The 13,670-nt window shown below is 41.6% G+C and overlaps 1 protein-coding gene across 1 annotated transcript; it reads right to left on the bottom strand.

Annotated features, from left to right (window-relative positions):
- Positions 1-782: 782 nt before the first annotated feature.
- LOC140991947 (putative methyltransferase DDB_G0268948) lies at positions 783-4,349 on the bottom strand. The gene is made up of 6 exons (XM_073462120.1): positions 4,242-4,349; positions 3,823-3,983; positions 3,338-3,554; positions 1,952-2,067; positions 1,662-1,799; positions 783-873 (listed from the first exon to the last, which is right to left on the bottom strand). The coding sequence occupies exons 1-6, from the start codon at positions 4,347-4,349 to the stop codon at positions 783-785; spliced, it is 831 nt and encodes a 276-aa protein (XP_073318221.1).
- Between the last annotated feature and the right edge of the window lie 9,321 nt (positions 4,350-13,670).

The following is a 13,670-nucleotide window of genomic DNA, read 5'->3' on the forward strand; positions in this document are numbered from 1 at the left end:
GAAAACCAATTTGTAAATTTATAAGACATTTTGGAAGATCATAAATAGAGGTGTGACTCCATAGAGAGTCACTTAAGGAAAAAAAGTAGCACAGCGAAGCCTTTCTTCCAAATATGACCAAAAGAAATGCTGTATGATCATCTTTTCCAAATTAAGATTTTTGCACATGTACTTACGTACACAGAGCAGCAGATGGCAGTAACTGCGCAGATATGATGCTGAAAAGGAAAGAGCTGCTCAGTGTGTGAGTGCAGGGAATCATATGTTATTAAGTTGTAGCATAGGTAAATGTAATAAATTCTCTGTGTGGTATGGAAATAGATTTTAGTGGATAACATCCCCGATATGAGTGTCAAAGCTTGGCAGGGGGAAGGTCTTTGAGATTCAAGGCTTTCAGAGGCCATACATGTTAATTCACATCTTTATGGAGGACTGTGAAGTTTACTTCCAGATATGTCCATTCTGGGTGCAAGTGGATTTCAGAAATCCAAGTTAATGTCAGAAAAGTACAATTTTGTATGTGACACTCCCTAGAAAGGGGTTGCAAAAATAAATCTGGTGGGCGGCGAGGACACTAAAACCATTGCACTAGTAAAATGATGTTTTATTTGCTCTCTTTCTGACACTTTTCGGTCTCAAAAAACAGAAGCTTTCTTTGTGATTGACGGCCAGTAGACGTGCAGCACAACTGTTGAAAAAGGGGTTACAGTACGGTTTGTTTACAGGAGTCACAATCCAAAATGGATGGGAAAATCTGTTGTGCAGGATTCAGCCAGGCAGAATCACAAAGGCTTGTGTGCCAGCAAATAGTGACACGGAAAAATCATCGTAACTTCTGTGTCAGGAGATGACGCCTTCATGGCAGACAGCAACCTGAGATGGAAGACACGGGGAAACAAGAGGAGAAATTCAGGTTTTCCAGGATGTGACTGGATGGACTAATGGTCATGCAAAGCAAACTCCTTTGAAGAAAGATTTTTGGTTAGCCTCAAGGACGTTGACAAGGGACATTGTCAATATGTGGAAGGACACTTTGAGGAATTCCTGATGAACCCATGAGATAAGGTAGAGAGCAAACCTCGGGACCCCTGAGGAGGAACTGGAAAATCTTGCTGGGGAGTTTTGCTGCTTTGTAATTGGACTTCTTTGATAGTCATGGATTGGCTGAAACAAATTCAGTGTTTCCAATGTGATTCATGTAATAAGGTGGATCAGATGGACAGACCTGTCTGGCCTGGTCTTCAACTTTCACCTCCAGAAGCATTTCTCATGCATCTCAGGGTAGGTTTCGGACGTGAGATCTGAGTGGGCCGTGTTTAAGCTGCTAGGAGTTGCGGAAGATCAGTCTTCCTGTTGACACAGCTCAACAGCAGACTACTGATTGCAATTAAATAGCTCCCTCCTTATATTTTGCTTGCTGGGCTATTCTGTCCTGTCAGTGGCAGGGGAATTAATGGTGGTGATATTATCAAAGCAGTAAAAGCCTTTAACAGTTAAGCTTAGTCAAGCAATGTTTGGCTTCTCTGATTAATCCCAAAGACTGTGACAGTATCCAAAGATGAATTTCATCGTTGTTGATTTTGATAGAAGACTTTAGGTCAAGAGTAAGAGATCAACGTTGACGATTAGACGTGTGGATGGGTAGGAGTTCAATATCTCACCTGTTCTGGATGTCGTTCAACAGACGTTCAGCCTCAGCGGGGTCGGTTTCTTGTAGTTTCTGATAACCATGGATGGTCTTTAACATGCCAGTGTATCCAGTCAGCGGCACGATCCTTTTTACCGGGAAACAATCGTGCCTAGTGAAATCAAAAAATCAGAACAGAATTTTGTGTCCATAAATGCAATCTTCAGAGTGGTGATTTTGAATGTGGATGAAGAAAGCAGAACAATGATTCAGATTAAGTTCTTGATGGATGTAGTGGATGTAAATAAAGTCTGGAACATTCACCACTCTTTCTCCAGGTATGAGCAGGAGTTATATATGTCTTTGTAGATCTTCACTTGGTCTCTGGTCAATGAAAGTCCTAAATAGGGACTAAAGAAAGGAAGCAGGGCAGCGTAAAACTAGTCAAGAAAAAAGAGAGCGAGAGAGAGAAAAAAAATAAGTTTTCATTAATAACTACATCTGGATAGGCCACTGCATTTGCAAAATAGCTTGCATGCAGATGCACAAACTTTTCCTTGTTCCAATTGTCTAATTTAGGGGAAAAACATTAAAAAAAATGTTAATTGGCTTTTATACCAGTCACATCTACATATACGTCTACGTATGGTCTGTAAAATATATTTCAAGACAATGACTTCATTATTATACAATGACTTATACTGCAAGTGTAAGGGTTTTAACTACCACTTACACATAAAGTCATGCATCAAACAGTGTTTGACATATTAAAAATTCACATTTAACCTTAATCCCACTGACTGAAGTACCAGCAGACCCAAGAGGTAAAAATGTTTTTATCTCACAGGTCAATCAGTTTGTTCCCAATGGCTTCATATCATTGTTTTCTCCTTCTATTTATATTAGATTTCATTGGAATTAGATTAGATTTACTAACGACTCTAACTGCTCTTCCTATGATAAGCTGATGTTCGCATGGCTGGAAAATCTACTTGAAATGGTGTGTTTGCTCCAAAAACACAGAGGGGAAGGTTGCAAATGTTTGCTCCTCCTGTCACATACCAGTAGCTAGAGCCAAGTCATGTGCCATAACTGCCTGAAGCATGTTCGTAGTCCAGGACAGTTTCGTTAATGCAAACGATGAGTTTGCTAACTGAGCTGTAAGTCCTAATGTTTGTTAAGGTTAAGCCACTTTTACTGAGCAGTTGGCTGTGTCAACATATCGTAAATTTGTTAGCCAACCATGTCGGCTCAGCCTGGCTAGAAGGCAGTATCTTTAAAAATGTACAACCCGGGTTGAAGTGTTTGATAACTACAGTTCGCTAGCTTCAGAGCTTGTGAATGAAACATGCAAGGCTCAACAAATAACTTCATAACTTTGTCTGGAAGAAGTAAACATTTTGGTCGCACAAATGAATCGCCATATCATATATGTTGTTCGACTGAGATGTGGGGAAATGTGCTCTGCGTGTTGCTGCTAACATTAACATTTAACGCTACAGCATGTGACATATTCCCAACCAGACTGAGCAATGTTGTTACTTTGCTTGAGTTTAACATCCAACACATTTGATTATCAAATGTGCTGTTTTACCTTAAAATATGACCCGATGTCCATCCAGACTTTCACCATCTGTTGTTTGTCAGCTGCTGATAGTCATTTGTATATTAGAAATTCTAAACAATAGAATTTTTATATTTTGAATGTACCTCTTGACAGATGTCATTGAGTGTGTTGGAGACATCCCCATACTTCAGCTTAACCATCGCTGGGCTGCAGAATAGCAGAGCCAGGCAGCCTCCGGGCCTCAGCACCCTGTCAGCTTCCAGGAGGAACCTCTGGCGGTCGAACCAGTGAGCCGCCGTCATGGCTGTCACGAGGTCCACCTCACCAGAAGCAAATGGCAGCTCCTCTGCTGGACACTGCCTGGGGTCACAACAGTCACAATAGTTTAGCAGGAGGTAGGGAGAAAAAGGGGTTTAATGCATTTCAGTATATACTGTGAACAGCAAATATATGAAGCAGTTAGACTATTGATGTCGGTTCCACTAAAAAGGAGCCATCATGTCCAATGGGCATGGTTTCTTTCCATATTTTGTGAAATTGAAACAGAAAGGTGTCCCAAAGAGTCATCAATACACCTTGGAGGATCTTTTGCACCGTGAAACACATACAATGACATGCAATAATTTACCTGTATGATACATTTGGAGGGTTGCTATTGGTCCGCGCCATCTCCAGCTGGGCGGGGCTGACGTCTGTTCCAACAACCCTGGTGAAAAACGGAGCAAATGGGATCGTCCCTTGGCCTGAACCGCAGCCCACATCCACTGCGAGGTTCAACTGGTTCGGTGTCTTGAAGTAATAGGAGTTACACCATGCAAATGAATTATTGGGAACAATGCTCACGATCAAATATCAACCTTTGTACATTAATTTGATAAGTCCAAAGAGCACTTATAATAAGTAAGCCTTTGTCTTATTTAGAGGGTAAAACAGCGAGAGGTGGGATAGAGTTTTTTGGGTCATTCAGTGTATAACCTAACCTTTACTTAAGGTATCATGGGCTACATAGCACAACACCACAACACATATGAATACGAATACACTTACTTTTTTCTTCATATAGTCCATAATCTTGCTGATAAATTCATGAGGCGTTATTCTGTACCGCAGGTAAGCAGCTGCATGAACTTTACCCTCAAAGAGACGTGCAGCCATGTTTCTTTGCTGTAGTGATGTTACCTGCAGCCGAAGTGAAGGAATAAAGTAAACTTGAAAACTCGAGCTCGTTTACATGTGACGGTTGGAACAGACAGACGAGGGGTGGAGTTACACTTTCTCAAAGGGCCCTTCTGATAAAGTTATTTTAAAATTCATGTCAAATAGATGATGCATCCAAAGCTACAGACAGCTGCCTGACCTTTTCGAATACAAAGGAGACAGTCGAACATAGGCCCGATCATTTTTAATAGCCTGTACTATTTCTTCCGTCCCATTTTTTGAGGCAAAGTTTAAATACATAGGAGACCAATTCAGGGTTTTATATGTTCTTTTGCACGTAAAAGATCTTGAAAGTTAAAAAAGGTTCAAGTCCGCACCAACAGAAGCTCCTCTCTCCGACAGAAAACACTGCTCCTGAAACGCCTCGTCAGTAGTCTCGCCTTTATGACGTGGCTTCGTGACATCAGACTACATCACGGGATCGCACATTTGCGTAATTTATGTCTACGGAGATGACAATTGGTATTGAACATATAGACAAAGCAATCAATCAATGAAACCCTGACTTTCACAGTAAGAGATCAGAAGCAACTTCTGACTCAACGAAAATTTGGTACATTTCAAACGTATATAAGCGACTACATAACAGTACAGTGTGGAAATCCCTGGTTAAAAATGTAAGATTGAGGAAATGCAAAATAATAACCACAGCAGGAGCTGTAAGTACTTCAGAAAACAACTTTCTGGGGCTTTTCTGACTTTTTCTGGTGTGAGGAGAAAAGTTGACAACCAGTTTTTAACTTCTAAGAAGTTTAGTAGACCGTAAATTTTGACTTCCAAATAAATAGTCACTTATGGAAAAAATAAAAGGAAATGTCAGATACCAACAGGAAAGGGATATCTGTTCATGCAATGCCTACAAGGAGCAGCAGATGGCAGTAAATGCACAGGTATGATGCTCGACACATGGAGCGTTGAGACGCTTTTGGATCCACATGTTAGTTGTAATCTCTCATCAAGAGATATTAACGCTGAAATCATTAATTCACTCCCTTATTTAACCTCCAATAGCATGATTTCTTTGATGTAATGCTATATTAGCCTTGGGATATATTTCAAGAGAGAAGAAATGTGGATAAAAATCTAACTTTGATCAAATATACTTACAAGATTGATGCCAATTCTAATAAACCTAAAGCTTGAGGTGTGTATAAGCGATTTAGCTTTGATGAAATAATGTTGTTTACTATGTTATCCTTATTTAAGAAATTATTTAAGTTGGCATCCCCGAAACCTAGGCGGCCAGTCTTGGCTGTGTATTTTCTGCCCAATCAACAACCATTGATCCTTCCCGTTCACCTGATCAATATCCACTGTCAGATATGGTTTGCAGTAGGGCTCGTGTTAACAAAGAGGGGGGCAGGGGGGGTGCAGGGTGTCCGAAGACGGCACAGGAGCCCCAACCCTTAACCCCACCACGTTGCTATGTGCAGGGCTGCACATAGCAACGTGTGCCTTGTGTCGTCCAATCAATCAGCTTCGATCAAAACTGTCAGCTGCACTCAAGTCACACCACTGTCCGCTGCTGTTGTGCGTATGAGGTACGATGAGCCCACTATGGAGGGCGACGCTCTCATCCACGTACATGAGCCAACCCGGACAGAACCATTTTATCACCGAGTCTTTACCACCAAGTGTCATCACGCACATTTCCGCAAGCACACACACACTGAAGCCATTAAAAACACAAAGTCAATGGACTCAGGCAAGCAGCCTCGTGTATTGCTTTAATATGTGCAGGCATTCCCGACACTGTGAAAAGAGGTATGGGGGCGCTTCCATCGGCTGTGACGAGCAGCGTCGCTAATGCTGCATGGGGAATTCTCCTGAAAGGCAATCACACAGGTAATCCACACTAGGAGTGGAAAATATGAGAAAAACTGGATTTAAGCTGGCAGGAAAATATCCTAAATCTACTGAGTAAAAAACAGTTTGGCGTTTCCAAACCGCTTGAAGAAGAATTTTGTCTGTAGCCGAGTCAGGAATTGTGGAAAAGGGGATCAAACATGTGCACGGAGTGTATATAGTATATATCTTTAAAATGCATTTCAGCCTAAAATAGGAATTCTGTAGTAAATACCTGCACATCATTTTCTTCTTTCTTCTGACAGCGTGAGTACAGAGACGTGCGGGGTAGGGGGGGATGGATAGACGGGTATTGAGAATAAAATCCCACTTCCCCGCGGAAATCTCAGCAGGTAAAAGCAGATTGCAGCTGCTGGATGAAATCCATGAATTTTGAAAACAGTCGTGTTGCCACATTGACAGCCATGCATTCTTGGGGTGGGGTGGGGGGGGAATTTGTCATAGCTTTTGAATAGCTTTCACAGGCCCCAGGGTCCTCAAACACACTTTTTCAATAAGGTAGCAGGAAAACCTTCAAATGGAAAAACGGAGACAAGACACTGAAATTGGAGTTCAGTTGTTCTGAAAGTGGCTATAATCAATATTTTTATTGTAACCGTATCAAATGACAATCTAAACAGAGACAGAGAATCATCACAAGAACCTAAAGGACCTCTCAGCTTTACAGAGCCAGCTATAGCCAGTGTTCTCACTCCAAACCGTTGAATACGACAGCTTAAAGGTCCAATTTGTAAGAATTCCCAACTCGTCAAATACTGATGAGTCACAATGGTGACTGACCCGACCTACAATCCCAAAGCGTCAATATTTGACGAGGTGGAAATGAGACTCAAAAATCAACTTTCTCACAAATTGGACCCCTAAGCTTTAAACTATGACGCTCTACTTACCCCTCTTGCCCTCGCTCATGCAGGGCTCAGCAGTCAAGTTAACAAATATAAATATGAAACATCTGGTTGGATATTAAAATTAAGCCTCCTGAGAAACATTTCACATATTGAGTTTTGGACTGTTAATGCTGTGAAACAGTTGCAGTGTGGTTAGGGTCTTGGTACTTGGTTAGGTTTAGGAAAAGATCATAGTTTGGGTTCGAAAAAATGGTGCGGAAAATGTTCACAAAAGACCTTCAATTACAACGGCCAAATAATGATTTTTATACTGTTAATTTTGTGAAACAGCCTCAGTTTGGTTAGATTTGGGAAGAGATCATGGTTTGGGTTAACATTTATATGTTAGTTATGGGCTTTCATGGTGTCATTTAAGTGAAAATCTTTTTAAAAAACAGCTTTACAACCCCCATGCCCTCACCATGAGTACATATTTACATATCACTGTATTTACTTGAGGTGCACCACAACTACATTAGTTGAAACTAAATATTTAAGCGCACTAACTGCCAAATTAGTCCCATTGCTAATTGAACTTGCTACCTGCCAAAACCAACATTAGCTCACTAGCCATTTAGCTCCAAAACTAAAAAAGACATAGTGTGGCATATAGTCCATAAATGACTTAAAATGGTGTGGAAAATGGGATAATCTTACATAACATTTCACAAAAGAGACAATAGCTTAAATTGCAAAACAACTGCTCAACTAAATTACCAAATAACATTTGTTAGTTTAGCTTAATTGGTGAGGTTATTTTCCCCACTCTTGAAACTCGATGAGACTCTGAAACACACACATGGCTGGCACAAACCTTTCCTCGACCAGTCTTTAGGAGCAAAAACATTTCAGTTACAATTGTGGAAATGTTCTACACAAATTCAGTGAAGGACTGAGAATAGAGAATAGCTGTTGCAACCCCATCTTGGGTTTTTTCCATTACAGATACGAAATCATCCCGGCAATCTTTGAAGAGAAAGGGAAAAGGAAGAATCAAATCCTCCCTGTCTTTTTATTGTGGCACTGTGCATTGTGCCAAACAGCGTTTGCAATCTCTGGTAGGATATGAAGATCTTAAATCTTTACCCATTAAAACTTCACTTGAGACACTCTGTTTTCTCCACGGCCAGCCGTAAAGAGCAAATATCCAGGAGATCTGAGTGACTCCGAGGCTGCGTTTTTATAGCCGAGACGCTCGCTCTGAGATGCACTTGCAGGGCTAATCCCGCTCTCCAAGGAGAGAGGTAGGTATTGGCTTTGATGATAGAAATGGATTAAACAGATTACATTAAAGGCCAGTCTAATTGAACCAATCTATCCTGATTCTGCCGCTGTAAGATAAATGATGAGAAGGCCAGATAGTATATATAGGTTGTGTGTTTGTGGGTCTGGCTCGGGGGTTTGTGTGTCTGTGGACATTTACAGGCTTGCTTGAAAAATACAGCAACAGCACTTTCCCCAAAAAGGTCCTTCAATAAGCAAATTAAGAAATATTAAAGCAAAATTCATAGATTGTTTTTTTTCTTCTATGTCTGTGCTTCGGCTATTTATTTCCTGGACTGTCTCAAATGTTTTCTGCCAAGAAAAATGAACACTTAACAGGAGACGAGTTTGCCAATATGTATTTGGCCAGTATTGTCTCGTTGATACCAGACTTTTTGGTGCTGACGCTGGAGACAGCAACATTACAAGGCCGAGGCTATAAGCACACAGGCACTCATGACTATTTCCTGGACAAGCCAGGACTTTATATCTTTATATCTATTTTGATCAACCATCTGCATACAAATAACAGAACTTAACACTTTCAAATCGCATATGCCAAAGTCCAACTTTTCATACAGGCGATAAGCCAATGCTTCCTGTTAACTAAAGGCAGATCCATAGTCTAGTTACCTTTAAATAAACATGTAACAGTAGCAGTTTGGTTAGGTTTAAGCAACAAAACTGCTTTGTTGGGTTAAGGAAAAGGTGAGTTTATGTACGTAAACGTAAGTTTTATTTGTTATGTCCGTTAAATTATGGCCAAAAGTTAAAAAAAAGTCAACAAACACCAGTCTCCTGGGAGACAGTGCTGTGTTTGATCGACCCATCCATCCATCAACCCCAACCTCCATCCCTGTTGAACCTTCTCAGTCTTTACAGCCCATATTCACAGACGTCACAGTCAGGTTGGGAAGCTCAAATGCTGGGATAATGATATGCTGCTGTGTGCCAGGTTGCAATATGTATAAACGTAGGGAATCTACTTCCCAATTGATCAACTGAGGGACATCGGACCATATTTCAAGTTAAACAACACATTTGACAACCAGTTAGCTAATATTAGCATTCAACCACTTCCAAGTTAACACGACCTTTTTAGATACATCCAGTATTTACCTTCCAGGCTTAAAAAAATCAGGACCAAGATTGAGACCTGTTCAAACAGTAATGTTTGCTAGGAAGTGGCTGAACGCTAACGTTAGCTGTTGTTTAACTGAAGCTAATGGGGCATCTTTTCAGTTGCTAATCAATCAGGAAACAGTGAAATGACAACAAAATGAAAGGTGGAAAGTAAAACAACGTACTTTGCGTACCTGCCTACAATCTTGGCGTATCATCGGCATGCAATATTGGACTTTAGTGTGTGCACTGCACACATTTTTAAAGTCTAAGTTCGTGTTTATTTAAGTGTCTGGGCTGATCTTGATAGGTAAGGCTACTCTATTCAATCATTCTCAACCAAATTTATCCTTGCCAGTCCCAAGAAACGTTACATTTGCAGATAATGCTTTTAACTCACAATATTTAGTCCCTCTTCCTCGTCATCATCGCCATGAGTTGGCTTCCTTCATCACTGACAAAAATTCTGAACATTTGTCAAGCGGTCACTTCCTCTGCATCAGGTACAGAATCTGTACTCTGTCAACTTAAAACCAATTCAACGAGCAAGATACGATTTGATCCTATAAAGTATGAAACCGTAGAAGAGATAGAGCAATATCTTAAATCTCCTCCTGCTACCTTGATATTCTCCCCACAGGCTTTTTCAACATATCTTTTATAAACAGTCAACACCTTCCTTCTCTTAGGCTATTTCCCACAGGCCCAGACAACTGCAGTTATTAAGCCACTATTAAAGACGAGTAATCTAAAGAACTCACTAATGACCAATTATAGGCCCATTCCACACCTTTTAAGCAAAATCAGTGATGAGGCTGCTTTCCAGCAACTGAACATCCTCTTGGCCTTGAACGACTGTTTTGATGTTTTACCAGTCAGTATTTCCAACACGCCACAACAACGAGACTGATCTCAGTGTTGCATTCAATCCGGCTGACTACAACTTAGACTAGACAGACTGACAAAACTAGGTGGAACCTTCTGGCAGAGCGCCAAACGGGTTTAAATTTTCGAAAGTCTTCGTCCGCTTATCCGGAGTCAGGTCGAGGTGGCAGCACCTCCTCCTGGAGGATCCCGAGGCTTTCCCTGGCCAGATGAGATGTAATCTATCTGGCAAGTTCTGGGTCTGCCCCGGGGTCTCCACCCAGTTGGACATGCCCAGAGAACCTCCAAAAGGATGTGCCCAGGAGGCATCCTGAACAGATGCAGGAACCACCTTAACCTGGCTCCTTTCGACCCGAAGGAGCAGCGGCTCTACTCCAAGCTCCTTCTGGATGTCCAAGCCCAGCCACCCTTTGGAGGAAACTCATTTTGGCTGTTTGTGTCCTCCTTCCTCTTCGGTCACTACCCACAGCTTGTGATCATAGGTGAGTGGTGGATCAAAGATGGAATGGGAAATCAAAAGCTTTACCTTTTGATTTCCATCACTCCTGAAACTGGCCCCAAGATACTTACTTGGGAGAGGGGTAAATGCTATTACAAGGATTACAATTCAAAGAGAAACACTGAAAACATGTGACTTTATGGCAGAAAAAGGATAAAAAATAGTTTGAAAAGTATGCTCTTGCTCTATCTCACTCCCAAGACGCTTCAAACTAATTAAATTCTGAAAGCTTATGTAAGATCAACCAGCACAAAGAAGTCGATTCTGCACCAAAACACTCCGGTTCATCTGTCTTTCTCAGTACAAGAGTACACGCTTTGAGTCCTCCTTTATCTTTTGGTTGATTACCTCCGTGTGTGTGTGTGTGTGTGTGCACCTGTCCTCCCCGGCAGGGTCGTTATTGACGGTGTCCAGTTGAAGTGAGCGTGATAGGGTGACCTTTCCTTCCAACCTTGTTATCAACGTGAACTCGTTAAGCAAGACTGTTTAATTAGCAGTGGAATGGCAATCAGGGAGGAGTCGGAGACCTCTGGGGTCATAGACACGGATCAATGGTCTTCAGGGAGCCTTCGCATTCAGCAACAGGAGACCTTTAAACATATGTGCGCATGCAGCATGTTGATGCATACATACATACATGCAATTATACACTTCTTTACATAATTGCTGCTTTAGCTTTGATCCCAACATTTTGGATTTTGAGGATTTTCTGGTGGATATTTAGAAAGTGGTCCAATACGGACAGATAACAATGACGTGATACTAAAATGTCTCCGATGCATGTACTACAGTAGGTGAAGTATGGGACAAAAGTATATGGACACTCAAAAAATACACCCTTATGTGATTATGTGAAGGTGCAATATGTAAGAATTAGTCAAATTCAGACTTGAAACAACTCTAAACATAGCCGCTAACTGCTGCTAACTGTAGTTATAATTAGTTAGTAAGCCCACTCATCTCTTGAGGTACAAAGTGGCTGGGGGCTAGCTGGTTAGCATGCTAATCAGCTAGCCTACAATTCCTACAAACTGCGCCTTTTAGCTTGTTTTAGTTGGCTAACAATATTTCCTTTCTTCACATCTTGTAAATTTATTCTGTTTATTTATTGGACTAAGAACCAAACTCGCCAATCGCGTACATCTACCAGCTGACATTACAGGGGCGTCAGACTATCGCCTCTTGCGTTACAAATACAAATGAGACAGGATGAGCTGCAGCTAGCTGGTTCACATGCTAGGTTAAGTAGACCACTCTGCAACACAAAACACAGAGGTCTTTGACATAAAGTTAGTTAATAAACTGGAAGTTGGGTTAGTGAGTAAGTCTCTGGTGCACCTGCTCTATGGGCCTCACAATGCAGAAGCTATGTGGAAGATTCAAGTAATATCATACCGGGGAAGTAATACATCTACGCCCCAAACCCAGAAGACTAAGGAGTATGATGTGTGTCACATACTTTGGTCCCTATAGTGAAGGTTTTTATTGCAGGTTTTACAAACATCATGCCACCAATGACCCCAGGTGATAAAACCACATCCTCTCTCCCACCTCCGCTGCAAGACCAACATCCCACTTTTATTAAAATCCGAGTGCAGTGGCAAACTGATAAAAACAGTCTAGGCCTGGTTGACATGCACACGCGCATGTGCACACACACACACACACACACACACACACACTCTCGAAAAGTGTGTGCAAACACATGCATGTTTAAACTCTCACACAGATACACAAACATTCAGGCGAAGAAGAGATGCCAGGCGGGAGCCAACAGCCGCTGCACCTGGTGAGATCCAAGTGAAAGTGAGAGGCATAAAAAAGCTGAATGCTCAGGTCTGTTGATCTATTTTTACCGCAGAGCAGGGGGCAGAGGGGGAGAGAGAGAGAGAGAGAGAGAGAGAGAGAGAGAGAGCTTCCTGCATAATGCATGGCCCTGTAGAGCAGCAGTGGCTTTTACACTGCGCTCTCTCACTGGGCTTCCAGGTGTCTGTGCTGTCTGTCAAACAGGCAGCATATAGGAGAGCCAGGTGCTCTCACACGGCGCTCTGGTTGATCTCTCTCAGAGCACAAGACCACCAGCCTATCCAGCTGCTCGCTCGCTCACTCTCTCCCCAAACACGAGATCTCGCCTGGAGTTTCATTCAAAATCTATCTGTGAAGTGTGAGAGCATTCAGGAGCTGGAGGGGGAAACAAGTGCAGATACATACGCATTATACACTGCCCCAGTTGGAATGGGGAACCACTTTGAAAACAGAGCTCTCGTACATCTAGGACAAATGCACACTATTGTTTCAAGGGTCGCGCAGCATTTTATTTTATTTTTTTTCCTTTCGTCGGATCTGTGGCAACAACTCAATTCATGAGTTGTCACTTCACGGTTGTCTCCGAGACGGGGGACATTTATTCCTCCTGTCACAGAAACAATGAGCCTGGATCCACATTTAGCTCAGAAAATGTTTCTTTAGGGAGTTAAACACGATGAAGTGTCCACGGTGTCTCATACGATTATTCTGTTGTAACATAACACAATTGTATAGTTTGTATATATTGTGAAAGTCATGTCATCGGTTCATTTTGTCTTTTGTTCTTAAAGGGTCACTGTGTAGTTTTGGAGAAGAAATTCAAAGTTTAAATATTATATACTAAACAAGCAACTCTCAGAGGAAAATAACAGAACACTGTTTGAAGCTAGAAAGGTGGCAGGGTCCGCCACATACAAACAAAGTAAAACA

This window comes from Pagrus major, chromosome 24 (genome assembly GCF_040436345.1).
Source record: "Pagrus major chromosome 24, Pma_NU_1.0".
NCBI lineage: Eukaryota > Metazoa > Chordata > Actinopteri > Spariformes > Sparidae > Pagrus > Pagrus major.